The sequence below is a fragment of the Crotalus tigris genome, unplaced genomic scaffold (assembly GCF_016545835.1).
Source record: "Crotalus tigris isolate CLP2741 ecotype Arizona unplaced genomic scaffold, ASM1654583v1 scf7180000024370.6872682, whole genome shotgun sequence".
NCBI lineage: Eukaryota > Metazoa > Chordata > Lepidosauria > Squamata > Viperidae > Crotalus > Crotalus tigris.
The window spans coordinates 3,333,929-3,353,897 of NW_024100540.1; the positions used below are offsets into that span (position 1 = coordinate 3,333,929).

A 19,969-nucleotide genomic window follows, 5' to 3' on the forward strand; every position below is an offset into this window, starting at 1 on the left:
TCCTTCTTTTTAATAGTAGGCTAGATTTTTTTAAATGGCAAGAAAACAGAGATGCTGATAATTTTGTTGTCTTTTGAATTAGTAAGGCACAGTTGAATTTGCAGACAGAACTAGGGTTGCATGGTAAAAGGAAAAAAGAAAACATGTACTGATAGTCCTTGACGTACGACTACAATTGAGTCCAAAATTTCTGTTAAGTGAAACATTCGTTAAGTGAGTTTTGCCCCATTTTACGACCTTTCTTGCCACAGCTATTAAGTGAATCTTTGCTTGTTGAAAAGTCACAAAAGGTGATCACATGACCTTGGAACACAGCAATGGTCATAAATATGATTCAGTTGCCAACCATCTGAATTTTAATCATTAGGATGCTGCAAAGGTCGTAACTGTGAAAAACGGTCATAAGTCAAATTTTTCAGTGCCATTGTAACTTTGAACAGTCACTAAACGAACTGTTGTAAATCAACTACCTGTACTTTTGATGTTGTGGTAGTGTTAATTTTGCTATCGATAGTGCATATAAGAATTAAAAAAATCATTAAGCTGCACTGCTTGCTAATATGTAATTGAAACTGTTTATTTTCAGAATTATGGTTATTCATAAAATGAGAGCAAAATTTGTGTTGGCTTCCTTGCTTCCTTGCAGTTTACATCAGGAGTGTCCAACCGTGGCAACTTTTAAGACTTGTGTACTTCAACGCCCAGAATTCCCCAACAAGCAAGGTTGGACATCCCTGGTTTACATTATTTTAGGTCAGAGAAATATTCACTTGAGATTTAAACATCACCCCTTCTTTATCTTGCATTCTTCAGGAAGACTTTATGATGCAACACACAGGCATACCAGTGAAGCCCCCAGATTTTGCTGAACTGTATCTCCCAGCAGCCTCCCTCTCTCTCTCTCTCTGGCTATGTTGACTGGGAGAGCTGAGAACTACAGATCCACTCATCTGGAAGGCTGCATAATTTGGCTTCCTTTTTGGTCAGGAAATTATGAATCGTGAAGTTGGTGTCGTCACCATTACCTTCTTCATTTTCTTTCACACTACAGACTTTGGTCTTCCTGGCTTAACACAAGAGGTGCTCCTTTTAAAACTTAGCATTATACTTGCAGGGGAAATTAGATGGGAAGAAAGACCATATCATATGATTTTTCTCTGTTATCCCCAACTGCAGCAGGAGAGGGAATGGGGAATAGGGACACTTCATTGGCCTGGCTGAAAGAACAACTCCTGTCACTGAACTGTACCCAGTTAATCATTGTGCAAAGATCACTATAATTGTGGATTATAATTAGGAAGTGATGGTAATTCTTTCCACCTTTTCCCTGTCCCTTTTTCCTTCTATTTCATATTTTTTTAGATTATAAGGCTGCATGAAGGAACTAAGAAAATAGAATAATGGCATAGAAATGTTTTAAAGAAACCACTTCAAGTTTCCTTTAACTTTTGCAGTGCTTCTGGGAATTGTAGTTTAGCAAAGTTTGGAGGGATTAAAAACTGCCCACTTCTAAAATATTGTAAATAAACCTATATAATGAGAAAAAAAAGTTTCCTGAGAACATTGAAAGAAAAGCTGCATTCTTTGCAAAGTACCACTTAATAGTCCATGCTGGCTAGAGACAACTAAAATGGATTGCTCCTGTTAGGGATTGACAATTACTGCAACACACAGTTCTTAATATATTTGTAAAGTTAACTGATTAATTTAGCTGGAGGTGGGTAGGAAGCATTTAAAAATACAAGGCATTGTTGAGGGGGGGGGGAATTAAGGCTTTTAAAAGCTTACATATCCTATAGATTGGAAACGCTTAAATTTGGCCCGACTAGCTTTTAAATGTCATCATCACCCACATGAAATAGCATATTTACTTCTCTGTTGTATCTTTCTAAGAATATCATAAGCCTAAGGATGCATAATTCTCTTCCATATTACTCTCTATAGCAGTGGTTCTCAACCTTTCTAATGCCGTGACCCCATAATACAGTTCCCCATGTTGTGGTGACCCCCAAGTGGGTGTGGCCACCAATAAGAGGGAGTAGGACAGCTAGGGAAAAGGGAAAAAAATGGCGGACAGCGTGGTTTGGCGACCCCCATGAAATGGTCATTCGACCCCAAATGGGGTCCCGACCCACAGGTTGAGAACCACTGCTCTATAGGCTAAAGTTCCAAGAAAAGATGGCAAGTATTTGGGTAAGAGTTTATTTTTTTTTAACTTTTAAATCTCCATGTGACCTTAGTTTTAAACGTGTTCCCTCATATTTGATTCCCTAGCACAGTGGTTCTCAACCTGTGGGTCGGGACCCCATTTGGGGTCGAACGACCATTTCACGGGAGTCACCAAACAACGCAGTCCGCCATTTTTTCCCCCTTTTCCTTAGCTGTGCTACTCCCTTTTATTCTATTGGCTTTTGAAAGCCAGTAGAATAGACTCTCTTGAATAGAGTCTAATTCTATTGGTTTTCAAAAGCCAGTAAGAATTATCCAGGCTGTCTCTGCCCTGCTGAGCCCGCCAAAAGTCCCATTCTGCAAACGGTGCTGCACCAGTTGAGTAGTCCTCGACTTACGACCGGTTGGGAGTCACGGCATTAAAAAGGTTGAGAACCACTACCCTAGCAGGTTTTCTGCTAATAAGAACAGTCTCTTTTAAGTTCCATGCTCTATGGAGAACAAGCTGACTTCTGTTAAAAAGATACCTCCCTTGCTGCTGTCCTAATTCTGTACAATTTTTCTTCTGAAGGAGCTTGCATGATTTCAGAGCAAATGTTACTGCTTTTTCTCTTAGGGCGACATTCTGATTCTGAAGGAAGTAGTCCTATTATTTTTATTGACCTGCAAGTCTCTGTGTTGCATTTTATGAATTGTGTAAATAATTTGAATCAATCCCCCCAAAATAGTTCCCTATATGAAGCTGTATTGCAGCACCTCCCCAAATCTTCATTAAAAAAGAAGAGTCTGGTGGACATTAGAAAAAGGGCTGAATACAGCAATTCTTGCATTTGAATGTCCATGCAACTGTGCCAGCAACTTTTCATTTTGAAAATGCAGAAAGTGTGTACCGTTTTGAATGAAAGTTCTTGAATAAACCACAGGATCTCCTCCCTCCCACAATCTTTTATCTTTAAAAAGCTTATTTTTGTCTCTGCAGCCTTTTGTGTAAGTCAAACCCCTTTCTCTGGAATAGCAACATTTGGCTCTTGCCTGCCCTCTTCTGGTTTTCAAGCCTTATTATATCTCCTAAATCAGAAGTCCCCAACCTTTTGGGCACCAGGGACCTGTTCCCTGGAGAGATTTTTCCGCCGACCCGGTAGATGCATGATTTTGTGTGCTGCCTGCATCTCACAGATGGGGCTTTGCTTGTTTGTGTGGACCGGTTGCTGGTAGTTCTAGGTTGCTTCTCTCCTTGATTAGTTTCCATCCGTTGCTTCTTGTCCTGCCTTCAGGTGCTTTGGAGAATAGCTTGACTCCCTCTTCTTTGCGGCAGCCCCTGAGATATTGGAACACTCTATCATGTCACACCTAGTCCTTCTCTTCATTAAACTAGACATACCCAATTCAAGCAACTGTTCTTGATATGTTTAAGCCTAAAGAGAAGCAGATTACTTGGTATCTGTGCACTGGTGTCAGTTGGAAGGATTCAGATTAGGCACTAGGAAAAGATTTGGGTCAAGCAAACCTGTGCTAGAGAGGGGGGCTTTACCTGAACTGAAATAGAACAAATACTTACAGATACAGAACATCCAAAGGCTGGTAAAATAAGCTTTAAGCTAAACCATGAAAGAAAAGTCAATTGGTGTTGGGCAATATCTGGTTTGGAAGAGTGTAGTTATGTCTCAAAATAATGTAATAGACAGACCAATGTTAGATGTGAGTTAATTGGTGGACATATTACATGTTTAAAAAGCAAATTATTAACTATTATTTTGAAAGGGTCTGCAAATAAAAATGCCAACATTAGAATGCCTATGTACAAATCCATAGTACAGTGTGCCTGCATCTGGACTACTAAATACTGTCTGGTCACCATGTTTGAAAAAGCAATTAATGGAATTGAAAGAGAAACAGAATTCAACCAAAATGCTCAGGTTAGTTGCACGTCTTTTTTCTATAAAAAAAACACTGGAATATTTGGGACTCTTTAGCTGGGGGAAAAAGGTGGGAGGTGTATATGATTTGTGGAAATTATTAGTCAACCCGTTGTTATAGCTACTAACTGATGGCTTTAAAAAGACATTGATAATCTATCAAAGGCTTTTGGTCTTTAAATTCGATGTTACTTCAAAACTGGTGATAACATGCTTCAACATACAGGTAATCCCCGAGTTATGAACATTCCCTTAGCGAACGCTTGAAGTTACGTGATAAGCACCCCCTAGTATTTATGAAAAAGTCCCAAAATTACGAATGTTGCACGGCAGTCGTTCATCCTTATGAATGACCACAGAGGCACTGCAACATTCACCATGGCTATTCCCTCCCCCTTCCCGCCCCGGGTCTCCCTAGGCACTAGGCCTGTGGATACTCACCTTGTGAAAATCTAATCTTTGCTTTCTTGGCTGTTTCGCTGCTCCAGGCCTTCGGTACTTTTGCAGAGGATGGAAGCCTACAGTACCGCAAAATCACACAAGATCAGTGGTGCGAGATCTCACGCTATTGATTTTATGTGATCTCAGAGTACTTTGGCCTCTGTTCTCTGTAAACGGAGGCCTGGACGAGAGTTGCAGCAAAAGGCTTTGCAAATGGAGGCAAGGGCTAAAACATTGAAGCCTTCCCCACTTGCAAAATCTTTTGCCATCTTTGCAAAAAGCCTCTGCTGCACAGTATACAGCTCTGGGTTGACACATGTGTCATCCCTGGCCTCTGTATCGCCAGCAGAGGCTTTAGGAGAGGCCTCTGCCACCCAGAATGGAAGTCGGGAGTGGCAGCCACTTGGCTCCGGAGGTCTATTCTTGGCAGTGGAGGCCTCCTCCAGGACAAACACTTTAGGGCCAGAGGCCGAAAGCTTCTGGGGGCCATGATCTCGTGCTCAGGCACCTATCCACTTTTGCAGAGAATGGGTACTTGACTTCCCACGAGATCAGGGCATCCACAAGCTTTCAGGCTCTGTGTGAAAAGTGTTTGCACACCAAAAGGTTCGAAGCAACATGATTTTGTTGCCCCAAACTTCCCTTCAGTGTGCAAACGCTTTTCCGTGCTGAGCCTGGAAGTCTTTGGAGGAGACTCATCAAGGCTGCCCGCCACTCCAGAAGTGGCCGGCAGCCCAGTGAGCAGAGAAGCCGAGCAGGGCGCACTCATCCTACTCTCCCTCTCCTCTCAGGGGAAGCAGACAAAGAAACAGGCTGGAGCAGAGACAGATCTTCACAAGTCAATGACCCATCATGGCAGGATGGGGGTGAGAGCAATTGTTGGGACCCCAAGGGAGGGAGAATGAGGTATTTCAGTGGGTCGGGGAAGGCCTGGGTGGTCTGAAGTAGTTGGCATGTTCCATCACGAGGCCTACCCTGAGATACCTCATGTTTACTTAACGAGTCACGCATTTGCCCACACATTAAATTAGCGAATGTGTGGCCGAAAGCAGGGAGTGATCACATTCAAGATACGAGATTCACTCCTATGAATCCTCGAGTTACGAATGGAATGGGCAGGCTCCACTACATTCGTAACTTGAGGACTATCTGTATCACCTGCAAAGGAACAACTGCAATGTGTATATATGTATGCGTGCGTCTTTTTCCAGCAAGGACTCCTGAGACATCTGATTAGCCACTGTGAAGAAACAAAATGCTGGACTAAACTGATTTTTGTTCTAATTGGGCAGATCTGTTCTAATGTTCCTGAATGTGCTCCTTTATATCAAAGCTCATCCAGAAATTCTAGAATGTCTGCTACTGGTCCTGAACTGGTCCTGACACGAAAGAACAATCTACAGCAGGGATCCCCAACCTATCCGTTTCATGCCAGAAACTGGTCCGTACAAACAAGCGAAGCCCCATCCACAGGATGCAGACAACATGCAAAAACACACTCCCTCCAGTCCGCGGAAAAACCTCTCTCCACAGAACCGATCCCTGGTGCCCCAAAGGTTGGGGGTCACTGACATACAGTATGCCTGAACCAAAATGTGTTTTGAATGTTTGGTCTATACAGAAAATAACACAAAACTAGTTCACTCAGGATATAGGTTGAAATCTGGTTGCTCCATGCCCAACCATTTGGTAAAGTAAAGATGAGGAAAAATCCAAGAGTGTAGCAGCAGCAGAGGGGAGACAGGAAAAGTGTTGGAAAGAATACAGGGCAGGTAGGCCAATAAAATATGGTCTACTGGACAGGTATTCCTTACTGCTGAGATCATCTATTATATTGGAGACCATGGCTACAGGAGGGAAGAGAAGGAAAGGCATATGCTGGAAACAGTCACGGCAGCAACACTGTGGTAAATGAGAAGAAAAAGCACTGGGCATACTGGCAAGTAGTATATGTGGTGCTGGGATATTGGCTGTAGCTGAGGAGGAGAAGGAAAAGTTCTGGACGATCGGGGCATGGCAGAGAAGGAAGATGAAAGTGCTGGGAAGATCAGGGCCATGTAGGCTAGTAGAAACTGCCATAGTTGGAGGTACTTAAGGGAGGTGGGGTGATCGCATTGATACACATGGCTCATGTTGTATTTGCCCTGCAACATTACTTGAAGTTTTGCTCTCTTTCTGAAACACAGAACCAAAGTCTTTGGGATTTTGTTTCTGATGAACTGGGATCAACCCAAAATGGTTTGGCAGAACTTTCAGGATGTGGTGGTTTGTTCTGGGTCTGAATCATTTTGTCTTTTCTATTTTTTTTTCTTTTTAGAACTTTCTAACTCAGAGATCCTGCCAAATCTTAAGTGTTTGAGCTTTTTCAGCTACGTTTTCCTGAAATACTATATTAATCAATGTACAGGTTTTCCTTTCTGAGTACAAGCTAATAGCCTTGCAATAGCTATCAGAACTTTTCATTTCTTTGAGCATGCTTAGTATATGAAAGTGTGGCTAAAAAGGGCAACAAATTTCAATCATGACACAGGAAGCAATAGAGAGCACCCTGAGACCAACATACATCTGCTTAACATTAATCTTTAAACCTTTGAGTCTTTTCACAGCTATAAGAGCAACTGTGAGAAATAAAACACTGAAAAACGTGAAGGTAACACACTTTCCTTGCCCCCTCCTAAAAACACACCATTCCACTCAACAGCTTTCTTTCCATTGTAAACAGTTTTATTCACTCTTTAAAAGAGTCATGCAATCCTAAATACATATTGCATCATTGTCATTGAGGTGCACATAAGTGTATCCAGAGGGCTTCATTCTTCATTGCCCAGAGTCAAATATAACTGCAGTCCTGAGTGAGGTTCCACTTGCTTATCTGCTTCCACTCTTTGCTCATCAACCTATTTCAGATGGGCTCAATTTCTGCATGTGACAATTTCTGTTTTCACAAAAACAAAAACTGGCTAGGAGGGGTGCATGAAATATGGCCTTCGTCCCTGAGAGAAAAAGGCTACAAGAGAAAGCTACATTTTAAAATGGCCTTGCTGGGCCATTTCTTTCCCCGCCATTTGATTACCATTATTACGGTCTTTAGAGAGATGCCTGAACATTAGGACCACACATTTCAAGAGTATTGGTGAGAACAGAATGAAGTATATACATATTGCCTAAGCCAACCCCATGATCTTTGTCAATATTTGTCCTAATCGCAGGCATTGTTTCAGTATATGGATATTTTACAGGCATACTACATAAAAGGTGAGGTAAGCTTGAGAAAATGTACTTTTGCCTAGATTTCTAAATGAAGAATGCGAACAGTTGGACAAAGTCATGCTCATAGGACAGAATAGTTTTATGGGTGTTCACCAGCTGTACCAAACCATGTGAAGACTCCAGATCCACTTAGTCACTTCAAGGGACACTATTCTGAATGCCCCTGAAGCTCATTCAAGCTGAAAATAATTATCCAAGGTTTTATGTTAGTTTGTTGCTGTTGTTGTTGGACTTTCAAAATACTATCAATATTGTTCATAAAATCAAAGAACTAGGAGGGGCCATTTAGTCCATCAAATCCAATCTCCTGCTCAGTGCAGGAATTCTTGACAGACGGCTGTCTGGCATCCACTTTGCACATGCAGTAAAGGGGAACCCACTTCTTCCAAGCTTTTCCTAACGTTCAACTGAACTCTTTTTAAGTTCATTATTACATGTCCTGTATTCTAAAAGGATAAAGAACGGAAATTGATCTTCTTCTGGGACACCCTTTCAGGCCTTTGAGGATGCTCTTTTCTTCCTAGTTATCTGTCCTCGGTCAATCATTCTCTATTCCTCTTTTCACGGGTCTTCATTTCCAGCTTCCTGGTCATTCTCATTGCTTTCTTTGAACTTATTGCATTTTATTTTAATCATTTTTAATGTTCAGTATCAAGAACTGGAATTGATAGTCTAGATAAGATCGGACTATAATAAAATGGAACAATTACTTCCTGCAATTTAATAATTTGATACTTATACTTACATAAAATCTAAAATTTATGTTGCCTTTTTTTGCAGCAACATCACCTGCTGAATAAAATTTGTGACAGCGCACTTATATATTAAATTTCATTCTATTATTTTGTGATCCATTATTTTTCTTATTATATTATATCTATTATTTTTTATTCATTTCTGTCAAGATTGTTCTAAGCCTTATTTCTATCTTTGAAGATGCTATCAGTAAACCTGAGAAGCATTGTATGTCCAATCACATTTGGCAAAAAAAGAATTCTAATCTAATTTTCACTTCTCATTCCAATCATTTATAAAAATTCATTTGATTTGATATGGAATTATTGCTGGATACTCTTAAATATGATTTTAAAATCAACTGCTTAATTATTATACAATTAAATCCACAACTAAGCAGTTGGCTAATCAAAATATCATGGGGTACTTTTTTCAAATTCTTTATTGAAATAAAGAATACTGAATTACATCTATGGCATTTCATGTTGTAGCAAGGTTGCTACGTTAGACTTCTTGACAAATCCAAGCTGGCTTTTGAAAACAAGGTAATTACTGGATCAATCATTTTACAATCTGTTGTAGAATCTTCTCAGATACTAGATTGACCTCTAGTTCTCTGGATCCTTCTTCTTCTCCTTTTTGAAGAGGCCAACATTTATTTTCCTCTGCATTGCACATTACCTGATCTCCAAGATTTTTCAAAGATTATGCAGCATCATCCACCAGTTCCTTTGGTATCCAAGGATAAAATTCAACTGATACTGGATTAATTTTCTTATTCAAAAATAAAAATGTTTCTTTTGCTCTCAAACCTCAATCCTGTCACTTTATTCTGTTCTTCACAGTTGCTTTTGTAACATCTCCTTGTTGGAGAAGATTTAGTCAAAATAAGAGCTGAGTAGTTTTGCTTTGTTTCCTTTTTTTCCTTTTTTTTCTTTTTATTGTTTAGTTAATGCGTATTTAAACTCAGCTAGGTATTTTTCATTAAGTCATCCAAGGATGCAGTGGAAATGCTGTCTATGTAGCAATACACCCATTGGCTCTTATGTGACTACGCAAAGTAAGATATAATAGTACCTGAGCAGATTTGCATTTTTAACCTTGAAAAGAGGATAAGGAATGATGCAGAATGTGACGATGTACACTTTGTCTCCTTCCCTTGGAGGCTATGCAAGGTCATCATCCAGAAAGTCTCTCTTGGAAAATAACTCTATGTCCCTATGAAGAATTGTCAGTTACTATAGCTTATTAACAAAGACCTGGAAGCAAGGATTCAGTGTAAAACGAAGCAGTCCACCACTATTATTCCTATGGAAATTATAAATGAATCCTTCTCACTAAATTATTAATGGAACTAGATTGTCCAGCTGTAGGACTTTATGGTTATTTTATGGTTAATCTCCTATAGGTAGGCACCCAAAGACAGGTAAAGCAGCTTTAAATAGAAAAAAAAACCCTAAACATCTACAGTTAGTAGTTTTGCTCCTGCCATGTCTTCAAAAATTGCTTGAATGCCATTTATGTCCATAGTTTCAGTAGTCCAGTAGAGATCCTATCTCAAAAACTGTAAAACGTCCATTAGTTTTAATGCATATATTCAAAAACTGTACTGGAGATTCACCAGATTGCTAGTAATATGTGGGGGAGAGAGGAAAGAGAATTGCAGCATGATCGTTACATAAACAAGCAAATAATTTTTTTTCAGTGTAAAAGAAATCACATTGCTGCTTTGGTATGATTTTCATATATTCGTCACCAAGGGAAATATGTTAACATGTTAATTAACAAATGCATAATGAGACACCTTTAAAGGGTTTTTACCCATATAAACAGACTTTAACAACATGCATGAAATTCAAGTGGCATCACCATATAAATAATGCATTTAATATATCTCTCAATAAATTGCTATTTTATGCCAGTTCTTTTTATTTTCCCCAGCCACATTTTCACATAAAGTTCTTTTTTTTTCCTCAAAGAGAGGGACATCTGTATGAATTTTCATACAGAGAAATCTCCCTATTGGAAAGTTTCAATTAGAGCTAGCTACACTACCTATTTATCCACTTGGAGAGAGCTGCTAGACACCACTTATTTCTTTGCCAAAGTATTGTTTGTACGGGCATGTTAATTCCCCTGAAACAGCATTATGTCTGTGTGTTACAGTCCACAATTCAGCCCAGATCTTGAATAATCTATAACTGATATTAGATCTTTGGCATTAGCCCCTCAGATGTGGCTCAGAACAGCTAACTGAGCATGTTTGAAAGATAATTAAAAGGCTACAGGATGAAACTGGAATAGATAAAAAGGCAGATCATTATGTTTCTTCTCACGTCAGTAGGCATTAGGTAATATCAAATGCATTTTATCATTCCTGGTGGAGAAGACACGGTGCTCTGCCAATGCATAGGTTTGGAAGTGTGAATTTGTTTCTGCATACATTACATTTTCACAATCACACATTTAGTATGTACATGCTAAGAACTTAACAGATAACCTGGCATTAATTCATAGCTAGCATAAGGAACCCAGTGTCATGACAATCACCGAACAAGTGTTAGGTTAAAAACATAAAAGAAAACAATGATTACAAAGCCGGTTGAGTTGGCAAGATAGAAATAGGAGAGGGAGAGAGAATTTATGGAGGCACCAATCATCAAATCCATCTCAAACTCATTCATCTCAAGTTCATTCATCCATCCTCACTGCAAGTTCATTTTAACACAAACCATCACCACAAACCATTGAATTAGTGATTTTGTATGCTTAGTATTATGTAGCTATTTAAAATAGGTATCATATGATCTGCAGTACTTGATGAAGTTTATACCCACAGCTTTGCTGCTCTTCTTTATATCATTGTGAAGATGTGTTTAGTATCATTATTCTCCCTTTGAAACAATGTGATATCGAGGACACAGAGGTCCCAACATATACTGCGTATCTTCAGCAAAATCCCGATCAGCATTATCAGAGAAGGGGCGTCTCAGCATTTGGCTGTGGTTCGGAGATTTGTCAGCTGATATTGGAAGATCTATGACAAAAAAAGCAGTGAAGAGCATTGTGGGTGTGAGCTCAGCCAAGTTCAGAAATAGCATATCAGCATTCCAGAAGAGGCAATATCCATATTTACACCTTAAATCTCAACAGATATCAAGTCAATTACATTATTTAGTACTACCAATAAGATTAGTATCACTCTGTAAAATATTACACTGCTTATATAACTTTGTTTAGTTTTTTCTAGGATTCTACATTCCCCTTCTTATGTTGGCACTTATTACAAAACATTCTATTAAATCAAATGCTTTTTAAAAGGCACATTTACATTTTACTATCCCTAGAAGTATTGTCAGACCGACTGCTAATCTTCCATTTTAAAAAAGGGTAAACAGCCTAACATACTTTCGAGCCTTCCACTTGGTCATGCTTACCAAGACATATTGACAGGTATGCCAACATAAAATACGGTAGCTGGTTTTAGGAACTTTGCTATGGTTTATACAAGTTACTTAACTAATACAGAGGAGTTATTAGATGTGAAAGTGAAAGCTGCTATTATTCCAAAGAAAATAAAGTGCTTGCAGATATTCATATCCTGTACAAAGTGTTCCAAACAAAATAGGTGGAAAGGGATATTTAGCCCTATTTTGATTAAATCTCATTTGCTGCCGCCATTCCTAAGAGGCAGAACTTTGCTTCTGCTTTGGAGAAGAGAAATACTGTTGCAGATCCTTGATAAGACTCACTAATTTAGCCCTTTCCAACTTAGACTCCTCTAGATGGAATCACAACTTCTAGTATTTCTACCAAGGATTACCAGGATACTGGCTTGGAATGTGGGGAACTGTATCTCTGTCATATTGAGATTATACCAGTTGGGGAAAGGTGAGCTAGCTGAATAACCCAAATAAAAACAGCACAGCAGCAACTATATAGATTTATACCAAGTTACCCAATAGCAGATGGACAAGACTTAAGAATTTGATAATAAAACAGCCAATATTTTCTGCAAGAGCATGAACCTGAGATATTTCAAGCACAAAAACGACTATTGTTAACCTTATGACAGCTATTTTGCTACTGACATAGTACATAAAAAATTGTTTACACAAGTTAGTTTGAATAAAACCCAGGGTTATGCGCTGCAAGACATAAATTTGGTTCTTCACTGAATACAAGAAGCAACTAAGGTTGTCTTTTGTGTGTATTAGTTTATGTTTGAGGTGTTCAATTTTTATCCCCCAAAACTAGAAAAAAATATCCTGCATTTCTACATGTTCCCCATGTAATAATGAGACACTTCTGCAAAAAATGTTCTGTCTCACACACTTTTCAGGAAATATGTTTGTTGCAGCATAAAAATATGGCCATTACATTCAATCATGGATTAAACTTTATTTTTTTAATTTTGATCTCTGACATATAGTACATATACATCCTTTCAATTAAAGAATATATTTTGGAAAACATACTTATATACAAGCAACACTACTTATAAGAGTTTTAAGTTATATGGATTCCTGGCAATTGATGCAATACTTAATGACAAGGAAGTCTGGGGACAAGGGGATGAACACCAATAAAGCCTTCTAGGAAAAAAAAAATGCTTAAAAGGAGTTGCCAAAAAATACTCAACCAAGTAACTATTACAGTCAAGTAATGTGCAACTATCAAACCCTGAAAATTAAAAAATAAATCACATTACACTGATGACAGCCCGCTAAGAACACATGATAAAAAGGAACCTGGCCAAACCACTTTTAGTCAATCTGATGTCTTCTATAATTCTTATAGAAGCGCACTGCTATTTCTGACCTGCTTTATCCAGAGGAAACAGCATCTGATCTCATTCGTATCTTATTTTTCCAAATTTAATTTTCTGTAATGCTGTATTTTTTTGATAATTATTTGTTTCACCCAGTAAATTATCCATGCAAAAAAAACCTATTGTCTGATGGTACTTTCAGTAATACTTCATGTTTTTTATACTCCTGTGTTCCCACCATTTTATCACAGAAAAAAAAAAAAAACCACTGGGGGCAGGGGCAAGGCCTACCGAAGGCTTTTTGACAATCAGTGCTATATATTCCCAAACTCAAAGACCCCAGATTCCTATTTGTTTGAATGTTTTTAGCCATCTCCCTTCCAATGCATGCTATCTGGGCAACACTTGCCATGGCCAGAAAAAGTCCTTTAATACACATTATGGATTCATTCTAATGCTCCTTTAAATCTACCCACGTTTTAGATGAATAAAAACATAATGACATAATCACCTTCGCTTTGGTCAATTTTCATTCCATTGTCCTCCTCCTCATCCCATGTGGCTGAACAATCCACCAGACAGATCTTCTAAATGTCCCTTTTATCTCTGGGAGAAGCTGTGATAGTGAACTCTTTGATAGTATGTTTATATTTTCATCTGCCATCTTACTTACATGGATAGGCCTCTATCTTCAGTCTGCATTTCTTTTTATTTGCCAAATGTGCCGTTTCCTGAGCCAGCTCTTTTGGGCAGACAGCAGTAACTTCTCAGTAAAATAAGGTCAGGATTGTCCTGAAAAATGGTTTCCCTGCACAGCTCAGATGCCTTCTCCCAGTCCTTTGAGTTCTGCAATGGCTTATTTCCCTTATACAGAAAAGTAATCTATCATAAGGATGTAGACTGATGTCTAAAGCAAGTGTGGTTTGAAAGTTAAAATTCAACTGTGACCTTAACTAACCCTGTTCTACTGGTTTTTGGATCAAGGCTGTAAGCGCAAATAATATCTCTGAATCACAACAGCAGTTCCTATATTCCTTTTCCTATGTCCTTTACATCACTGAATACAATGAGGGCTCTCTAGGCACATTTCTATCCAAGTGATAAAAGGAACTTCTTGACTCTGGACAGAAACGACATTTGGTGTCCCCCCCCCCCGAAAAGACTGTGCCTGTGAGAGAAGCCTTAAAAAGAGAAAGAACCCTATATTGCAGAATGAGAGCTGTATGTTTTCCAGGTGAGAACAGCAAAGGACTTTATATATCTCATACCTATTCCTCAATGTTTATGGGACAGGATTCCGGAGCTTCAGCTGTTCAGTAAAAAAGAAAGACCAAAAGCAAATGGTAAACCAGAGAAAAGACAGACCACACAAATGCACAGACATACAGTGCGGGGGAGGAGGGGGTCAAGAAGAGAGAGGGAAAGAGAATGAAACAACAAAAGCTTCCTGCATTACATTTATTGCCCCCCCCCTCAAGAATTTTTAAAGATCGTTTGCATGATGACCCTGGGCAGTAACATTCCAACTTGGAAATGTGCCAATCAGTGTAAATCCAATCTGCTTTACTGTCCATTTTTCAGGGCACATTTGTGTTCCGATTTTATTTTTTAAAAATATATAGAAAAAAAAAACAATGGCTATTCCATTTACCCAAAGAGGGCAAGAGATTTAGCCCTATTTTTTGAAAACGTATAAAATGTAGATGGATTCTTGATTTTTTTTTAATTTTTTTTTTCTACCAGCAAAAAATGCTTTTTCTGTGTCTAGGGTGGCTGCTTCTCACTGCTTCCTTGAATGGCTAGGTGACCTTGTACCTATACAGACACTTGAGTCAATCCAGGAAGTGCTACAAAAGATAAGTAGCATCCATCTTATTGTAAGAGCCTCTTCATTCATTTCAAAAAACCTGTTTTCAAAACAGGGATGAAGGACCCAAGATCCAGGGGTAGGGAACCTTGGCTCTTTTATGACTTGTGGATCTCAACTCCCAGAATTCCTGAGTCAGCATGGCTGGTTCAGGAATTCTGGGCATTGAAGTCCACAAGTCATAAAAGAGCCAAGGTTCCCTACCCCTGTCCTAGACAATCCATTCCTGCTAATATTGGTAGCACCAAATTTAAATTTGTTTCAGCAGGATTCATGCCTGGATTGTTTTACCTTCCTAAATTTGAAGGAAGTAACTCCACGTGAAAGATTCCTAGCTTAGTACTGTAGTCTGGTCTTTGCCATTTCTTTATGTTACTATAAAACATTGTGATCCATTCTGTAGCAAGAATTCACTAGAATGTATGGGATGTGTCATGAAGTCCTATAGGACGGGCCAGACTACTTTCTCTCTAGTTAAGGGCTGAACAGAAATACTGAAACACAGAAGCCACGGGGCCTAAACTTCTGCCTAAGCTTCTCAGCTTTTTTAATTAAATTATCCCAATTTCAACAGAAATGTGCAAACTATCTCACAATAAAAGCACAACTGAAAACATTATCAAGGTTTAAGAAACTATCTTTTTTGCTTTATCCACAAAACACAGCAAAAATAGAAGCTAGAAACCTAGGTTACTTTTACTTCTTAAATTGGATACAATTTTACACGTATATTAAATTTATGCTATGAAATAATGTATAGAGCAGGCATGTCAAACACACAGCACGTGCAGGCCACGCCTATCCCGTCCCTGCAAGGGCAAAACAAATCCCAATACATCACGATATAGCCCACGATACGATCGGTTTGATACCCCTGATCTAGAGTGTCTCTCTGTCATTATTATAAAACACAGACTCATTTCAGAAATACTAAAGTAGAAAATACTGTATACCTTAATAAGGTATCATGTGAAAAGGCATCTGAACATGTTACATCTCAGAAAGCAGTGCAAAATCCCATAAGGTTTCCTATACTTCTGGTTGGGAGATAATAACTCAGGAAAGCAAAGTTATTGCTTGAAATGACCCCATAGTTAGTTAGTACATGAATACAGCATTCATTCGTCCTTGTTTAATGAAAACTGCCAGATTGGTAACTACTTGTGGCACTAAACCATTTCACTTTCCATAAAAACACTTTGCAAATTGCCATTAAGGATCCTCTTCTTGCTACTTTTTTATTTAGATAGGCAAAGATGGGAAACCTGAGAATTAAATAGATCTTGTAAACTTCAATATATACAGAACTTCCATCCACTATCACATATGCTTATGTATTTTGTTCTATAACATGTACACCTGAGACAGAAGTGCTTTTTTTTTTCTTCCCATCCATCTTCTTTCTAAGTGGGCCTTCTTATCTCCAACATTCTACTTGGAATGTGGATTAGCAGCACTTACCTGTATCTGCTCTTAAAAAAAAGAAGAGGATCCAGAGACTAAAAAACCCATAGGCCAAGGCGTGAAGTTTACCCAGAAGATGTTAACTGGAATAGGAGTTCAAACTTCGGAGTGAAGAAAATGGAGTGTGAGGGAAACTCAAGGACAACTTCAGAACCTCTCCTTTGCCAACAGATCAGCACAACCATCTTCAAACCACTTGCTAAAGGGCTTAAAGCCACATGCATCTCTGCACAGCAGATCAGAAAGCCATTCTAAGTTCTGCTTGAGTGTAACTTCTGTGACTCTGAAACAAGTCCATGTTGTTTCTTGAGCAGCTGTGAAGAAGCAGCATGGCTTTGCTCAAGGATTCACAGTTAGTCAGCAGGCGGCAGGGGGCAGAACATTTGGCTCTGTACACAAACAGTGTACAGAGGGGAAGGGATCAGCAGAAGAATCTTGCAAGCAGCAAAGCCACCCAATGGTATGCAAGCCAAAAAAACTGAAGCTGCTTCTTGTGGCAGCAGAGTCGTTATTAAATTTATTCCACAAGGTCCCAAGGTCCAAGCCTCCCTTTTTGAATCACCACAAATATTTCAGGTGATATTGCAGAAGAAACATCTAAAGTGCCTACAGATACAACCTGGATAATATGAGAGAAGGACATGATCCTTATCTGCTAGAGTTCCCAAGTTAAGGTCCTACTTCAAGCTCTGACTAAGGTTAGCTGTGCAAAGGATTAAGGAAATTCTATTGCATGTTTTTCAGAAAATCTCTCTAATCGCTTTCTCATTTCTAGGGACCTCTGAGGAAAGAAAGGATCAGTAATATTTGATGGAAACATGAACCCAGTATATTTAGTTGGTCACACACAAAGCAAAGAGCGTGGGAAAATAAATAAAAAGTCGATGCCCACCAGGTCACTTCTCCTGATAATCCCACTGTCTCAGGGAATACTCAGAGACCCATGTTTGGCATTTCTGATTATTGTCAGGGATCTTGTTTGGCTTTTGTGGGGGGGGGGGGGAAAGCCCTGACATTCAGTGTTAGGAATATGTATCCACAATTGTAGATTGAAATAATTAATTAGATGAGAATTTTTCTTTAAATTTTTGACAAAGATTGGATTGTCTTAAATGCTATTTGGAAGGTTTGTTCATATTCCAGAATTCTCTTTTCCTCCAGCTGAAAGCACAATTGCTTTTTTAATCAGTTTGCTCAAAACAAAGTGACAAGCTGTTGCTCTCCATCCTTATTTGTTCAATGTGCTGGTTGGCCAGCTTTCCATGGATCCAGTGCCATATTTTGTGAAATAAGACTTATGAGCTTACTGATCACTATTTTTCACCCCTTCTTTTGTAGATCGTGGTTAAGTATTTCAAATTTTATTTCAGGGGAGTTATCTAGTGTGTCTAGTATATAGTTCTCATCTTGGGAAGCTAAAATCAAGAGTATTTAATCTGGTGATCTTATTGAATAAAACAGAAAAGAAGCACAAAATAAGATGCACTTTTCCCTCTAGCGTCTAGATTTCTTTTGGCCTCTTCAAGACCTTTAGACCTTAGCATTTTTTTCATCTGTTTTCCAGTAAATTTGGTTTGGAGATAGTCTTTGAAAAGCCAAGTACTTTACTACTGATAATTAACAGGTGATATTAATTTGCTCAGTTATCTGTGCAACTCAAGCAGGATTACAACCAGTTTAAAAGATTACAACTGGAAGGGTCATAAGGTCATCTTAAATTGTATTTACCATAATATTTGGTTAGAATTTACCCAGTTCTGAACTTTTACATGTTTGTTTGTGTGTGTGTGTGAATGAGTGTGAATGAATGTGTGTGTGTGTGAGAGAGAGGGGGGGGGGCTATGTATGCAGGTATGTAATTAATATATCTATAGAGGTAATATTCCAAAGAACATCTTTTTTTCATCTTGAAACTGAAATGACCTAGCATGCCTGTGTTTAAATGATTCCTGCTCTAGTAGAAATTATATTGTTACTATTGATGCAGGTCAGCTTATCAGCTGGCACATATGTAGTTGGCACAGCAAAGCCTGGATTACCCACAAAGTTTCCCAAATGGAATAAATTAGTAAGAGAGACAAGATGACAATAGGAGAAGAGATTTAGCTTGCTCGTAGCTATGTAAGGAAATGAAGGATGAAGAAAGCACTCCTTTCAACCGCATTGAATTATTATACCAACCATGAAAGAGGCAGCCTTGAAACTTTGGGGAAGGTGAAATAAGCAAGGAATCGGTTACCATGGTTTTTGAAACAATGGCACTTTTACTGACCTGATTGAAAGGGTCTGGTGCACCTCTGTTTTAGAAATGTGAGGTACACACCAAAGAAAGTGAGGTATATTTATCTAATTGAAATCTAAGGAAGTTACAAATGCAAAATTGAGCAGTGTTAAAAATCAAAAATGCTTTTTTTTAAAGAAAAAAATCTAACCAGCCCTTGACAGTGGCGTTGTTAATTTGCACATCAATTCAATCCACATTTCAGTTTCCTTCAGACCCATAAAAGGACAGTCAGTAAAGTTTATAATCATTCAACAACATAGAGAAAATGAAGGGATGAGAGCATGGACTAAGGAAAACAAAAACAGGTACTGTGTTGGCAAGAGCGAACATGAACTTTCACACTGATGAAATCCAGTGGGGGGGAGGAGAGGGGGAGAAAAATCAATGAAAGAGCAAAGAGAAGAAAGAAAACATATCCAGAATTAGTAGCCAACTAAAGCTGGGATTGTGATATTTGGGCGTCACCAAAGGATACCAAATATGTTTTTGCGGAAAATATACTCATGCTTGGTCATTATCTGTCATTATTGGGTTTCCTATGTATATGGATAAAAAGAAATCTAGGGACTTCTAGGCAGACATAAAATAAGCTGGGGAGGTGGCAATAATCAGTTCTTATTATGCTAGAAAATTAAGAATTGGTCATTTCACGGACTGAATGAAATAGATACTACCAAATGGATTTCTCTTATCTTCAGATGTGTTCATCTATAATTCCCTAGCTGGCACGGTTATGGCCTTGGAATTACAGGATCTGAAATTATTTCCAAAGGATTCCAGGATGGGAAACTAAACTAGATCTTCTAGAACAGGGGTCTTCAAACTTGGCCTTTTATGACTTGTGGACTTCAATTCCCAGAATTCCTCAGCCAGGCATGCCAGGAATTCTGGGAGTTGAAGTCCACAAGTCATAAAAGGGCCAAGTTTGAAGACTCCTGTTCTAGAATAAGAACCCAAGAAGTTCCTTTTCTACCTATTGGAACTATCTGCCTGTAGAAGACTTTGCCTTTTATTTCTATAGGCTAGAAATTCTTAGATGTTGCTTCTTATAC

The 19,969-nt window shown here is 38.7% G+C and overlaps 1 protein-coding gene across 3 annotated transcripts in view; it reads right to left on the minus strand.

Annotated features, from left to right (window-relative positions):
• Positions 1-7,228: 7,228 nt before the first annotated feature.
• The window catches only part of RNF157 (ring finger protein 157), a 93,092-nt gene continuing 80,351 nt past the window's right edge, over positions 7,229-19,969 (minus strand). For 2 of the 3 annotated variants that reach the window (XM_039328003.1, XM_039328002.1), the window contains 2 exons: positions 14,571-14,611; positions 11,435-11,568 (listed from right to left, as the gene is read on the minus strand). In XM_039328003.1, coding sequence (XP_039183937.1) covers positions 14,571-14,611 — 41 coding nt within the window. In that variant the 3' untranslated portion in view covers positions 11,435-11,568. Of the gene's footprint in view, positions 11,569-14,570; positions 14,612-19,969 lie in introns of all 3 variants that reach the window. The other variant, XM_039327999.1, reaches the window with a different exon arrangement.